The sequence below is a fragment of the Engystomops pustulosus genome, chromosome 2, assembly GCF_040894005.1.
Source record: "Engystomops pustulosus chromosome 2, aEngPut4.maternal, whole genome shotgun sequence".
NCBI lineage: Eukaryota > Metazoa > Chordata > Amphibia > Anura > Leptodactylidae > Engystomops > Engystomops pustulosus.
Genome location: NC_092412.1, coordinates 149,283,426 through 149,299,518, shown reverse-complemented (window position 1 = coordinate 149,299,518; position 16,093 = coordinate 149,283,426). Strand labels below are relative to the sequence as shown.

Here is a 16,093-nt window from a genome sequence, read left to right as displayed (position 1 = left end):
CTAAAAAGTGATCAAAAAAAGTTATTTGCGCCAAAATGGTACCACTTAAAAGGACAACTCAACACGTAAAAAATAAGCCCTAAACCAGCTCTGTCTGGTTATATCTCCGAAAAGATGGCAATGCAAAAACAAATGAGATTTTCTTTATATTCGTTTTTTTCCAGTAAAATTGTAAAAATAAATGAAAAACTATATAAATGAGGTATCACTGTAATCGTAGTGATCTGAAGAATAAAGATAATATAGTAGTTTTAGTGTACGGTGTACGATCCCCAAAAAATACAAAAAGAAAGGAAACCAAAATTGACAATTTTCTTTTCACCCATACAAGCAAGAGTTAATAAAATCTCATCAATAAGCTAATGACCCACTAAAATGAAGTATTTGTAAAGTGCATCTCATGTCGCAAAAAATAAGCCCTTATATGTCCAAATTGCCAAAAAAATAAAATTGTATAGCCAATAAAAAGTGACAATGCATAATCTGCTCTGAATGGCGCAGCTTCCCTTCGATGCCCTGGCGTGTGCCCATACAGCAGGTTACCACCACATATGGGGGGTTGTTATACGCGGGAGAGATTGGGTATCAAATTTTGTGGAGAGTTTTGGTACTGTATCCACTGAGAATTTGTAAATTTTTTGAAAAACACATTAATTTGGCCAAAAAAAAAAAAAAATACTTTCAAAATAGTATCCGATATTGTTTTAACCCCTGTAAAACAATTAAAGGGTTAACAAACTTCATAAAAGTTGTTATACGTACGTTGAGGGGTGTAGTTTCTATAATGGGGTAATTTATGGGGTTTTACTTTTATTTAGGCCTCTCAAAGTGACTTGAAACCTGAGCAGGTCCCTCAATAGCAGGATTTTGCGTTTTTATGAAAATGTGAAAAATCGCACCTAACATTCAAAGCCTCATAACATCCTACAAAAATAAGAGTATGCATAAAAAACCTTGTCCACATAAATTAGACATTCGGTGAATGTTAGTTATTAAGTTTTTTTGCTGTTATAACTATATGTGGAAAAAGTAGAACATTTTGAAGATCAAAAATTGAGAATTTTTCCAAATTTTCACCAAATATATGATTTTTTCATAAATAAATGCAAAACATACCACCAAAATTTTTCAACTAGCATGAAGTACAATGTGTCACGAGAAAACAATTTTGAAAAAAATGGGCCGTGTCAGGAAGGTGAAAAGTGGCTTCGGCGTTAAGGGGTTAAAGTTCTCATAAATCAAACTACTAATAAATGGAGATAACTATATAGATCTAGATTCATGGAGATCTCGGGAGGAGGATTTCTAAAAAGAGACTTTCCTCAGATTAAAAAGAGAAGGGGAGCATTTCCCTGCATGTCAGAAATTCATCCTGTTATCACATTCGAAAGTTTTTATTTTGCAGTTACTGCAAGCTATTCATTTGTTCAGTTTCTGGTTAGGCTGGTTGCTAATGGGCAAATTGGGCATTACTCCAGTGATACCAAGTTCGGAATAAGAAATTCTGCCAGCACACAGAGCAATTTTCTCGGACCAAACTTGCTTGTGGTCAATCAGTACAACACTGTAGATTCCCTTTAACTATATTGACATAAACTGTTTTTTTTTTTTTTTTTCACATGGTTTGGGAATGCACATCTATTCAGGATGGACATTCATTCATTCCTACCTACAAGTAATGGGGATTTGGGTCTACTTCGCTCAGGTGTCTTCTAGCACAGGGAATGGATATTCTTCAGGATAAATTTGAGATGGCTCTTCTTCGTTTACTAATCTTCTATGGTAGGAAAGAGTTCTTGCTGAATTGCAAACCACCTAAGCTTCCATCCCTTACTGAATGAAACTCACTCATCAATGCGGATTTAGAAGCTCACCTACGCTGCCAGAGGTACTCCGGATAGATCATCTTTGATTTTGGATGTATGATTGGCAGCCCAGACTGCCTCAAACGTGGAGGAGGAATAGCTTTTGTTTTTTTAAATCCACTCTTCTTTATTAAACAGTTTTTCAGTTGGAGGAATAGCTTTTGTATGTCTGTTGTGAGTGGTTGTGTGAATATGTATCCAATGCCCTAGGGCAGTGATGGCGAACCTTTTAGAGGCCGAGTGCCCAAACTACAACAAAGACCCGCTTATTTATCGCAAAGTGCCAACACAGAAATTTAATTTGTGATTTATACTCCCTTCTATGTCACAGTTTTCATTGATACCAGCCCCCTGAGGACACCAATAAAGCAGAAAATAGTCCCAGGTACAGCTGTCACTTTAAAATAGCTCTGTGCAAAGCAAGTCCTGGGCTGTCTGACTGCAGGAAGATACCTGGAGTCATCTCTGGTGATAGCCTGAGTGCCCACAGAAAGGGCTCCGAGTGCCACCTCTGGTACCAGTGCCATAGGTTAGCCATCACTGCCCTAGGTAAAGGGCACCTTTTTATCAGGACTGTTCTCAATCTGTATTTGCATTACTGTTTGATGCGTTTTATCATGTCTCGCACCTTTAATACACATACTTTAATGATACTAATGATACTTCCCTCATGCGGGTGTTTGCTTTTTGTATGTTCTTATGCTTTTTGAAAATAAAGTCTTTAAATGAAAGCTATATTGACAAACATGAAATATCTTGGTTACACGTCATATTTTTTTCAATTTTCCAACTGGTCAACAATACTAAAAAGACCAACCTATTGGGAAGTCTAGTTCCAGGTCTTGCTCAATTCCCACTCTAGAGAGTTGCCGAATCTCTGCCTCTGGATCTTGCAGGTTGTTGGATTTAAGAGTGTAGTGGTTTAGTTCATCTTCCCAGCTGTGTGGAGTTGATACGGCTTCAGATTCCAGGTCTCCACTGTATGTGCTACCCTGATCTGGAAATCACAAGTACATGAGAAATCGGAATCCTCTGATCATATCCTGAAGGTGACATTGCGGGGGGAATGGCCTCTTAGAATTTTTAGAGAACCTGCAGTCAGTACTGACTGGAGCGTCTAAAGGGTTAGGCCCCTTTCACACTAGTGTTTTTCATGTGTGTGTTCTGCATGCGTTTCTGACTACAGAACTCAGATTGCATAAAACAAATGCATGGAAAAATACATACACACTAATGACTAGCAAAAACTGACTTTCAGGATACACCCGGGCTTCTGCTACTATCCAATTAGGATAGTGCATTGTTGGGTGCCAAATTAGATCTCAGCACGACATAAATCAAAACAATAAATGTCTGTATGTCACCCCAATTTCCTGCAAAGAATTGATGACAGGAGTCTAAAGCTTAACTCATATACATATGGAATCTCACTTGGCAATTCAGTTCTGTAGGAACATAAATCAAGTGAAATTTTGACAAGAGGGGGAAAGCCGATTAATGAACATAGGCAAGTGTGAGTAGAACAAAGCAGGAAAAATAACCCTTTTTACATTAATGAAGCTTGTTACTAGATTAGCACACAATCTAAATAAATTGTCTGTATTACATGGATTCCTATTTGTGGAATTGATGATTACTGACCTCCATGGGATAGCGTTTTCTCCTTTTCCTCATCTTCTGCAATCATTTCTGCCATCTGAAGGATATCTGCCTCAAAAGGATCAGATGGAACTTTTTCCTTGAGGTCCTCAATTGCATCTATAATCTTGTCAGCATTATCAAGAGTGGTAGGAATCAACATTGGAACAGGGACCTTTTTTATTAGAAATGGGGGGAAAATGGTATCAAGATCATTTTGCAACAAATCTTGAAAGAAAGAATCAAAGAATATAAGCTGTAAAATTAAAGGGGCTAGCCACTTTCAAAAATATGTATAAAAAGATATGAATGTTTAAGATTAAAAAGCAGGATAACCACTTTAAAATAATTAAAAAAAGAAAAACTTACTGGGAGTGGTACACTTAGTGGAACTGGAGCAAACTGAGTATACAAGTGCATGGGAACAGGAATAAAAACTGGCACAGGTACTGGAAGCACCAAAATTTGTGGCTTCCCATCATCTTCTGTAGGGTAGAAAACCAACAAGATTGAGAAAACAGTCAAAAAAGAATTCAAATAATCTCAAAATTGTTTGCAATAAGTTAACTGCAATTCTATTACGCTCTTTTTTAAATAATGATATCTTTGGAACAACTTTTTAGCATCAATTTTTACTTAATTGTTTATTATGACATGTAAGACTAATTTAATTACATATAAAATACAAATAAATGTATACAAAACACACAAAAAAGTTTACATATTTCACGTGCATCACCGCGTCCGTATTAATCTGTATAACAAATCTATATCAATATTAAACCTGCTCGGTGAAAGACGTAAAAAATATATATATATATTTAAAACTTCCTGTAATATACAATTTTTCATAGAATACCATCACAAAAAATGTTCAGAAAAGTGATAAAAAAAAGTTATGCGCTTTAATATGATACGACTGAAAAAAAAAACAACAACCTCCTTTTCGCAAAAAAATAAGCCCTCAACCAGAACAAAATCTCATGAATAAGCTATAGACCTCTAAAATGATTGATACAAGTGTATCTCAACCCGCAAATAATAAGCCCTCATGTGTTCACATTAACAAAAAAATAAAAATTTTATAGCCTTTGTATTGTGACTAGAGATGGGCGAATCGATTCCAATGAATCGGAATTAGTTTAGAATTTCAGGAAAACTTTGATTAGTTCATGGAAATTTCTAATCCCCTCTCCCTTTATTAGCAAAATGGCCACGGGCACAACGTGTTACACGCGGCAGAGAACTCTGTGAAGAAGAAAGGAACATGGCCTCAGCGCCCCTCATTTGTGTGGCCGCAGCGCCCCTCACTGTATGTATACTTTTTATTCTTTTTTTATACTTTAATCCCTTCCTACGATCTTCCTTCACGCTCAGAGACAGGTATAGGCGCTGCTGAGTTGATGCGGGCAATGTAACTGCAGAACAACCACGGGTGTTTAACAGTGGTTCTTTAAATTCCTTCCTCCTCCCATGACCGGCACCCTCATGCTCTTTTTATGGGGTGCCAATCGTTTCCCTAACTAGTAAGGGTCTGTAGGATTCTGTCGCTCAGTAATAAAACCCTGCAATACTAATGTGTTGCAGCGTATTATAATGAACAAGTAATCGGACAATTGCTTGTTCGTGTCCCACAGTGGGACAGTTAAAGAAAAAAATATTTTTTTAAATAAAAATAAATCAATAAAATAATAAAAATATGCCACAATTAAGGGAAAAAATAGAAATACGGTATCACCGTAATAGTAGTAACCCATAGATTGAAGGTAGCATGCTTATCATGTTATACGGTAAACACAAAGCTCAAAAATCTATTACAGAATTGATGTATTTCCTAACCCTCTTGCCCAAAAAATAAGATCTTATAATTTAATCAATAGTGCATAGTCAAAATAGCATCACTGAAAAATGCAACTCATTTCACAAAAAATAAGCCCTCGTATTGCCACATCATCGGAAAAAACATATTTTACAGTTTACTAAAAACCGTTTCATCTTATAGGGCAAAAGTGGCTACTGCATGGCCCTCCTTCCCTTCTACAACCGCTGTGCAATCATACAACAAGTACCAAGCGCAGAGAATGTGGGACGGTGCTGGATTTGCTATAATGGCGCTTTTTTTATTTTCATCAAAAGTATTGTATCGGTATCGAGATACTTTTCCAGTCATTGTATCAAACTGAAAATTCTGGTATGGGTGCAACCCTAGCGCAGGGTATGTGCGGTTATGACATGTACAGCTGTATGGCAGTCGTGAAGATGTTAAATGGTGCCCACTGAAATTACTTGGCCTTTGGAGGAATAGCGCATCTGGTATTAACAGCAAAGAGCAAACTGCGTAAGCTAGGACTTAGTCTGTGATGCACAACAGTTTGGAACATCAAACAAAATCAAATGAGAACCTCCAACATCCTGAGGATACCTGTCTGACAATCCTTGTGCTGTGTGTGAGGTTTGCATGAGGTTGCCTTGGTTTGTGTGATAGGTTTGCAGAGCAGGGCCTTGTTTTTCAAGAGGCGTGGGGGCTGTGAAGGAGGAAGTTTCAGGGCATCTGTCTGAGTACTTGCCTGGAAGACCCCAAAAAAACATAAATGTTAACAACAAACCAAAATAAAGGAAGACTACAACTGCAAAAAAATAAAATGTCTCCACAAAAAATTTAAACTTACATCTCCAATTATTTTTGGCGTTACAGTAGGAACAGCACCTAAAAAAATAAATAAAATTCATACAAGTGACTAAAACAAATATTATCTTTGCAATAGAATAACACTCCATTAAATGGCATACATATAAGTATTCATGAAATAGTATATTATGTTGTGCACATACCTTGTAAGACATTATTGGAGTTTGCTGTAGGTTGTGCTGCAGGAGCACTTGCAAGGGACACCACATTGGCAATAACTGGAGTGGAGTCTTTAGCGCCAGAGGAGCCTGTGGAAGCTGGAACGGCTTGGACCATTGGAACATTAGATGCTAAAAACACCACAACACAATGTCGCTTTAGTAAAATACTAACAGAAAAAAGAGCATTATTTGTATAAAATATAAAAAAAAAGCAGTGGACTAGGCGTAAAATTTTTAATAATTCTCACTGTACACACAACAGAATATATTTTTCAACCCAACATATTAAACGCACATTTTTCCACAAAAACTGAGACGTATCTGTGCATGTGTGCATCTCTCTCCCTATTCAGTAATAAAGGACTTACAGAATACTTATGCATAGGGGGTGGAATATGACAATTATGATACAATAATTTTAGTATAATTATGATATAATAAATTTAGTATTCCAGTTCTCCTGTTGTAATTCCATAAAATGACCAACTCAAACTAACTGTACCGCTATTGCACAACTCACACACTCTATACTTTATGTAACCATACTATCCTATCACAGTGTTTTGTTGTAAAGCAAGAAATAACTTCTTATAAATCTTTGAAGCATCTTCTTTTTCTCCTCCTGCTTGCTGCAGGGGACATCTCTCCTAACGCGGCCCACATAATGCTTAATTTAACACTTCACATAGAAACCCTACCAACCTTATAAAGATTCAGTGTATATGTAAGCGTGCCCTATGGAATGCTTGTTGTGTGTGTAATAAACTAAAATCTGTTCATGACCTCTTTCTAAGTGTTTTGACCTGCGGCCATCACAGAAACATGGATCCAGCTGGATGACTTTGCCTCCCTTGCAGTTATGTCTTATGGCGGCTTACACTTTTCTCATTGCTTGAGAATAGGCAGAGAGGAGAGATAGGCATGCTACTCTCTTCAAGTTGCACTTTCCAGGTCATTCCTCCAGTACCCTCTCTTACTTTCCATACCAGATTTTTCCATACAGTCTCTCCTTGTGTGGCTGTAGTATTCCGTCCTCCCAGCTCACCCTATCAGTTCCTTGACCACTTTGCCTCTTGGCTTCCTCACTTTCTATCCTGTGACATTTCAAACATCATCATGGGAGACTAAAATCCCTATGAACACTCCTGTTTCCCCACCCGCCCTCAGCTCTTAGCACTAACCAATTCTCTAGGTCTCTCAACTCTCTGATTCCTGCCACTCATTATGAGGGTAACATCCAAGACTTAGTCTTCTCCCGACTTTCTTCAATATCTGAATCCTATGACCCTTCGCCGCTCATACCGGAACCCACGTGCCATTGATATTCATCAACTCACAGAAACCTTACAGTCTGCACTGTCCCCATCTCCTCTTTCACCTGTCCAAACCTGGCTACAAACCACTATAATCATACTGTCAGAAGTGCCCTAGAGGAGATGGCACCACTCTTTATCCAATATTTTCAACACAGATGCAGGCATCCTAAGCACACAGACAAAACTCATTTTCTTCGATACTGCTCCCAGATGGGCGAACGTCTGTGGAGAAAATTACACACTGCAGACTTTCTACAAATTTATGCTAGAAACCTATAACTCTGCCTTCACCTTGCTAAACTGGTCTATTTTACTAATCTAATATCCTTTCTCTCTAACAACCCCAAAGGCTCTTTGATACTCTTCACTCCTTACTAATAGCAAAGGTGCAGCCACCTGTCACATACCTTGGGGCATTCACTAATTCACTCCCCCCAATAATCCCCTTCCCTCCGGTACCTTACCTTGTTCACTCATCTAAAACCCATCTCTTTAAGCAAGCCTATCACACTTGCTAACTGTAGGATATGTCAACTCTCTCTTTACTAATCCTTCCTGTGTTCTCCTCCAATCTGTTATCCGGGAAACACCAGATATATCCCAAGTTCCAGGCTTCTCTGTAGTCACTTTCACCTTGCACCTTGTATATAAGATGGCAGCTGATGACTGGTTCAAGCAGCAGAATTTTTATTCATATTCATTTTGTACTGTTCTCTTATAAATAATGGCTGGACCATTATACAAATTCTTTACCTCTTCCGTCACCCGCTCCATCCTCATAGAATGTAAGCTCTTGTGAGCAGGGCCCTCACTCCTATTGTTCCATTTGACAATTTGTACACTGTAATGTATTATTATATTTGTATATGTCCCTATGATTTGTATAGCGCTATGGAATTTGATGGCACTATATAAAGATGATTATTATTATTACTACATTTAATCACAAATCAGAAAGAAATTCTGCATGGTGTTCTAATAGCATCTGTTAGCTTATGTGTGTTTATACAGTCTGTGTTATGTATTGAGGGATAATAGTTCCAAACCTGTACTTGGAGAAACATTTCTTACCTGTATTGTTAACTGGTGTGGGCTCTGCTGTGCTTTGCTGATTGCAGAAGACGAGAACACACATCAGATTACAGAAGTGCTTCATCTCCCCTCTCCATCTCAGAGACTCATTCAGCTTGCCTTGTCGCTTGCAGCTTTCACATTTTCCCATCTAGTAAAGACAAATACAAAGTAATTTTGTAGTGAAAAAAAATGCACATTGCTCGCTCGGTTCTTGTTTTAATAAATTTATAAGCTATTAACCTTTTGCTCGTCTTTTACCTGGTAAAACAATACCGTATACTTTGACATGCACTCTTCCCCGCAGAACTCCTCCAATTTCCCTCCAAAATGATTTCGCACCAACTTTGAAGAGGTCTGGCAGCAATAACTACACATTTTACAGTAATTTCCCCACTTTTTTGAAAGATCATGCTTGTATAGCAGCTTGCAACCTGCAGAAATGGACACATGTTAAAGATTTCCTTCAATTCCAGAATTGTACTTCAGACAATCATACATAACAAGATCTTATGATCTGAAGTAGGCACAGACTACATTATACATGGAAAAAAACCCCTTAAAAACCCCCTTTTTTCCATGTGTCCTCCTTATCCAGCTACCTTTCTTCCGTATTTAAGCAGTTTTAAGCAGAGCCCGATAAATTGTGAACTATTTGCAGACAGTCTATGGATAATCTATTCTCCTCCGAGAACAAAATCAAATGACATGTTTTCTTAGCAAAGAGTTAACCATTAGCTTTCTTATATCTGAAAGTTTTCAGATAAACAGGAGGAAGAGCAAAAAAAGAAAGAAAAAAAAAAAAAAGCATAGAGAAGCGGCTTTATTCACGTATACTCGTATTTACTCATTGATCCAGACAACTTGGCTTATTATTGTTATCCCTGGTCTGTCATAGTGCCTAAATCTATGAGCAAGTGTCCCTGGTTTATCATGCTTAATTTTGATGTAGCTTACCTTCACTGCAGAACACCTTCTCAATTCCTGAGAAGCGTACAATCTCCTTGATGGTCTTCTCTATTTTGCAGTATTCACACATGGCCATCACTAAATTAATTTTTTTGTATTCATCACAGCATGCTTTTCCACAAAATTGATGCATTTTACCCTAAAATGAACACAGACTATATAAAATCTATTTCAAAATATTTACTATGTCAACACTAAACACATACTCATTTTATAAATCCAGTTTTACATTCATATAATTAGGCATATTGATTATAGATTAGCGAATCCATAGTTTCCATTCTGGTTCGGCCGTGCAACCCTGACATATTGCTGTATTGGCCATAAAAACAATCTGGCAACGGACGCAAATAGCTACAAGTCAAGGCCATTATTGGCCAGGAGGACACCCATCTGGCAATAAGTCTGGGTCGTGTGACCAAACCAAAACTAAAACTATGGTTCCGCTCATCTCCAATGTTCCGAGTGATCGGCACTCATGTTTTTTCTGCACAGTGGTAACCATACTTAGGCTCTATGTACACATGTCTGTGTATATGGATCTACATCGGTTAAAATCCCCAAAAATCCAAAAGTAAAAGCACATCCAAGACGCCCCATGCTGTGCATTAACTTTTGGCTTTATCTCCCGCCGTTTCCTCTGTCTGCTGTAACAGCATCAAAGTTTCAGCACACAGTGGGGGAGAGAAGTCCTCCTGCACAGTATAACAGCCTGTGAAGCTTAGGAACAGAGGAGCCTTCAGGCTCCTTAGCATAATTTTAAAAGTTTATTTAGGAGGAAGGAGGCAATGGAAAACAAATATAAGATTACCACAGTCACAGTGCCTGAATCTATAAGCAAGTGCTCCTGGTTTATCGTGCTTGAGTTTAATGTTAAGCTTATCTCTTAAACTATTGGCCACTTAGGGGATACATATATAGGACGAGGAACTGTCTCTAGTTGGGGCTAGATCTGGTCCCGAAGTTGTCAACACAGTCACGGTGCCTGGATCTATGAGTATATGTCCCTGGATTATCATGTTTGATTTTAAACATGAATTTACTTTATAGGAAATAAAAGTTTGAAAATCACACCCACATGTTGTAGCACATTTCTAGGCTTGTATTTTCTTATTTTTAATAATCCTTTTTACATTTAAATCCTTTCTTAACTGGGGCACCAGTTTACAGGGGAGTGGTCTGATGAGTAACTATGCTCCAGCTTTTATTGGGGGTCATGCAGGGTGAGAAGGGAGAAAGGTCCCACAAAGACTTTTCTGTGTGGGTCTTTTATTGAGGAGTAAAACTGCCTGTGTAAGCGTCTATGACACTTGTACAGGCATTAATGTGAGCTCTGCCTGCACACAATTTTATGTAGTGTTAGTTAACATGCTGAGACTACCATTTCCTTGATACCTTGCACAAAAGGCAACAGCTCCTTCTGGAGTCTTGCAGTGCAACTAGATTAATAAGAAGTATATTGCCTACAAACTAATCCCTCCCCAAGTGCTGTATCAACTATTCTACATTCACTCCAGCACAGGCTGCAGGTCTCAGTACAGAACCATCCTTTCTCTCCCCACATTCTACTTATGTCCTTTGTGGCTTCCCATGTGCTTTTGTTTGAAAACATTTTCAATGAAAAAAAATTCTGATTAAAATAAATAAATAAAATCTATAATTGTTGAAACAAATGCATTTTACATGGAGGGAAACAAGATGGTGGGGTTTTGATAAAATAAACAATGGAGAAAAACCACAAATGCAACCTTTCTTTTGCCCTAGCTTGTACCTTGTAATCCAAAAGTTCAGGTTTATTGGCAAATAGCCGGCTGCACTGCAGGCACCTCAACTTCACAGACAGACGTGAAAAAGCATTTTGTTGTTGCTGGGATTGCGATTGTGCCGCAGCTAGTCTCTGCAAACCAGCAGCTGCTGAACTACTAACTGTTGAAGAGGACGACGTTGAAGTAGCAGAGACCACAGATGGCGTGCTATTTCCAGCTTGGGTTGCTGCCCCAGCATTGACGCTCATAATCACTTGGCCTTGAGACAGAGGCACCACGGAGGAGTTCATGCTTGTAGACTTGCTGAATAGGTTCTGTAAAGATAAATGATATAAGACAGAGTGATAGTGTAAACTAAAGTTATACAATTGAGGATTTACTATACCATCATTTGCATAGCATTTTAGCATATTTCTTTACTCATCTTTTATTTTTTAGGCTCACCTGAAATGACACCACACAGTTGTAAGTGCAGAAATTTCGGATGCTCCCATCAGACATTGCCAAATGATACTGGGGTACGGCCATCATTTTGCAGCTGTTACACTGAATCTGTATGCCTTTTAATTAGAAAAGCAATAAGTCATTTCCACAGAGCTATCATAAATATATAGTTTATAAACGCAAAGAAACTGAAAGTTTACATTTCTTCAGTCATTATAGTAGATGGGTGAAAGAAAAATGCAGCTTCATTTTCAGTCCATTACTCAAGATGGTTAACTTTTTCCTAATCACAGGAAAATCCCAGCACACTTGATGCAAGAGGCAAAGCAGGATAAAAAGTTGCAATTTGCACCAGAAATTGAAACTTTTTGGTGACTTGAAGGCCAGAATTCCCCCATATATGTATAGTACATTATTTATCCCCAAAGGTGAAATCAAATCTTTTTTTCTTTTAAATGGCTGGTTTTTGTTTACCCACTGTGCGGTTGAGCCCAAATGGCACCAATAAAAGCTAGAACTTATTCAGCAAGAAAAAAAAAAAGAAAAGCACATAGACAGGATCTCATCTCCTTGTACTGACCTAGAAAATAAAGTTATGTTACTTATACAGCAGAATGAAGCAAACTTGCTGGCTCCACCAATATGACAGTAGCAATTCAAAAATATTAAACTAAAAAATTATGGTGGTGGGAGCTACAGTATCTGTGGAGAAATGGACATAAAGGGGAACATTTACTGTGAGACAGGGTTTGCTGAAAGCCCCTTCGGCACAACCTGGTGTATTAAAGTGGCCAACTGCACTGGCAAAGAATTCAATGCCAGGCCCTGCCCCCATAAGTGTCCCCCCAAAGAATGTGAAGAGTTGGGAATAGAGAATGTGTTGAAAAGCCATCTTTAAAACATTTTTTAATATCGTAGGTTAAACTTTTAAACATGTCATTTAGGCTGAAAGACAAAGAAATATACCTGATGATGTGACACTCTGTACTCTGTAGGCAGACAAGCAGTTTACAGAGCAGTAGAGCTCAGTGCGTCCCGCACTGTTGGTGTTCTCTATCATTTCTGCTGATGAACGTAATGTTTTACACAATGCACATGGAGTGATCTTCGCAGATTTCTAATGAAAAAAAAGTTCACAATAAAGAAACCAAAAATTTTAATCCTTTTAATTTGATCTGTATAAATGTGTACACTATGGTTCATCTAAACAGACACTTTATGTATTTCACATGTTTTTCGTTAAAGAAAATCAATCAAAATCAAGCATGGTCAACCAGGGAAACTAACTCTCAGATCCAGACACCGGGGCATATTTATCAGGGCCTCTGTCCCACATCAGAGCACTTGCTATTATTTTGCTCTCTCCGCCATCTTCACTCCAGTGGGGCAAGAAGGGGGGCATCCAGGAGCGGCGGGGCTATCATACGCTGGCGCTCGTGCCCCAATGTGAGATATTAAACAGAGCCCCAAAGTGCTAGTGTAATCTAGCAGCAGCAGGACGTGCAGGGGGAGGGGAGACCTACTCTGCTCACTGCAACAGCCTGTGAAGTTACAGCACAGAGGGTCTTTGGCAACACCCCCCAGACTCATTGTAATAATTATAAAAGTTGATTTTGGAAGGAAGGGGGCCATGGAGAATAAATATAAGAAGATTACCAGTAACAATGGCTCTATGAGAATTTTCCCCCTAGTTTATCAGGATTGATTTTGATGGTAGATTTCCTTTATGCAATAGCTCACTCGTCCCTTTATTACAGACAGATCTATATACTGTGAATCTCTATTTGATTGCCCACACGACTCTAAAAAAAACCACAAACTATTCTGAAGACAGAATTAGGAGCTCTTCTGTATTCACCTGCTTGAAGGCAGTCACACAAATGGAACTGCAAAACTTTTTGCACTGGCCATCAATGTTCAGCAAGTGGCACTGTCCAGAGCCGCTATAACAATATCCCCCACAATTCTCACAACAGTTCATAGTCAGGTTGTTGGCAGAGCGAAATTTAGAGAAGCAGACATCACTACAAAGCTTGTGAACGACATTCTGGTAATTTACTTCATGACGGATCTAAAAGCAAAAAAAAAAATATATATATATTTTAATAATTTTTCTTCCATTTGCACATTTATTAAATTATAAAAAAAACACAAGCTGTGGAGCTCCACAGGAGTATTAGGTGATATCCCAATTAGGGTGCAAGCCTCAGGTACACCAGACTCCCAGGTGTATAACCAAACAGACGTAGAGAAGCAGCACTCCTGGAAATTTCAGTGATTTTATACATCCATGGTACAGGTTCAACATTCCATCTCCTCAATAAAGATATAAATCTATAACTTTTTTTATTTTTACACTTAAACAGCTCATTTTTTTCTGCATAACACATTGCACTTCATAGTGATGCTATTTAATTTTCCATGTCGTGTACTGGGAAGCGGGAAAAAAATTCCAAATGCAGTTAAAAAACGCATTTGTGCCGTTTTCTTCTGGGCTTAGATTTTATGGCTTTCATTGTACGCCACAAATGACATGTCTACTTCATTCTTTGGGTTGGTGCGATCACGGGGATACTAAATTTGTAAAGGTTTTATAATGTTTTCATAAATTTCCAAAAATTAAAACCCCCTGTTACCGGTATGTCTTTGCTACAACATGCAGAAAAGACTTGCCGGCTATGGAGAGGGCTCAGGCCGTGACCCATTACTATTACGGCGCGTGTCGGTAAGGGGTTAAATTAGGGAGAACCTTATTTCTATGTATAAAATACTTGTGTCCTTAGGGTGATGCCACATGTCACGTTTTTGGACCGTTTTAAACCATGTGTTTTCAGTCCATTTAAAAAAGCAAGCATTTTTAAACTGCATTTTTGAATGTTTACCACATGTTTGGCTGGTTTTAATCTGTTTCACAGCTGCCTACACTAGAAATTAAGATAAACAGGTTCAAAGCAGCCAAAAGCATGGTAAACATTCAAAAATGCACGGTTTTTAAACGGACTGAGCCACTGGCTCATTGTAACAGAAACAATGCAGCCCCGGGTCTGACCAAGACCCAAGGTTGTCATGGCAACCGATCGTTGCCCCCTGATGACGTTTGGGGGAGCAACGATCTAAAGAAAGATCTTATAAAAATCTTATAAATGCCACCAGCTTTGTCAGTGGAAGGGTTAATAACCACAATCGGTGCAAGCACCAACTGCGTTTTTTTAGCGGTGGGGGTTTGCTGCAATATACAACAAACACCCCCTGTGTATGAAGAGGACTCAGCCCGTGAGCCCTCTTTATACACTCCCCGCACCTCTGCGCTGTAGAGACAAAAGCAGCGATGATTGTAAAAAAAAAAAAAAAAAAAATTATTACAGTACGCTTATTGGAGGGACGCTTATTGGAGGGATCCACCTAAAAACCTGAACTGATACTCCACTGGCTGCAATATCTTATATGTAGGGATTTCCAAGCCATTGGAACAAATCTCAACAAACCAACAAGTTTCCCAAAAATAGCTGAAGCACAAACTGACCCAGCGGTGCAGATTTAAGATTCATTGCTTATAAATTGCAGCATAACAATAACTGATTTAATGAGCCAATCGCAGTTTCACAGTAAAGAATAGTTTCTCTTCCTGAAAAACACTTTGCCCACGGTGAAATACGGTAGATGACTGTAGATTTAACTATTTGCAATGTAAATGGGGAAATGTAAAAATCAGCAGGAAATCAGTCCTACGACTATATACCCTCAGCACATTGGAATCTGGTACTGCAGTTTGGTGGATGGTAATTATTGAAAAACACTATGTCAAAGTTTTGCACAGACCTTTTGGAGTCGACTACTTACCACTGCATTTTTCAGACACACACTGCACTTAGTAGAAATGCTATTTGTGTGAATTGTAACTGTAGCCTTCCTCTTCAACTCATAGGATGACAGACAGGCCTGACTGCAGAAGTCCTTACTTCCACTAGGATTGTCAAACTGAGCTGTAATAACATCCTTGGGATCTACAATAAATCTGAAGAAAAAACACACAAAATATATGAATGGAGGGGAAATATTATGAATATACAATTTTATTTACTAGATTTTCCCAAACAGATTTGCTAATAATAAAAACTAAATAGGTGAACAAATTATTGGGATTTTCCAGTTCCCAGGCAAAAGAGAAGTCACA

At 38.4% G+C, this 16,093-nt stretch overlaps 1 protein-coding gene across 1 annotated transcript in view; it reads right to left on the bottom strand.

Moving 5' to 3' along the window:
- ZMYM4 (zinc finger MYM-type containing 4) overlaps positions 1–16,093 on the bottom strand; it is a 45,913-nt gene that overhangs the window by 9,357 nt on the left and 20,463 nt on the right. The window contains 14 exon segments of the mRNA XM_072136853.1: positions 2,683–2,862; positions 3,507–3,678; positions 3,873–3,988; positions 5,926–6,070; positions 6,173–6,210; positions 6,336–6,482; positions 8,741–8,891; positions 9,002–9,174; positions 9,698–9,848; positions 11,481–11,789; positions 11,920–12,035; positions 12,886–13,036; positions 13,778–13,990; positions 15,760–15,934. Coding sequence (XP_071992954.1) covers positions 2,683–2,862; positions 3,507–3,678; positions 3,873–3,988; positions 5,926–6,070; positions 6,173–6,210; positions 6,336–6,482; positions 8,741–8,891; positions 9,002–9,174; positions 9,698–9,848; positions 11,481–11,789; positions 11,920–12,035; positions 12,886–13,036; positions 13,778–13,990; positions 15,760–15,934 — 2,237 coding nt within the window.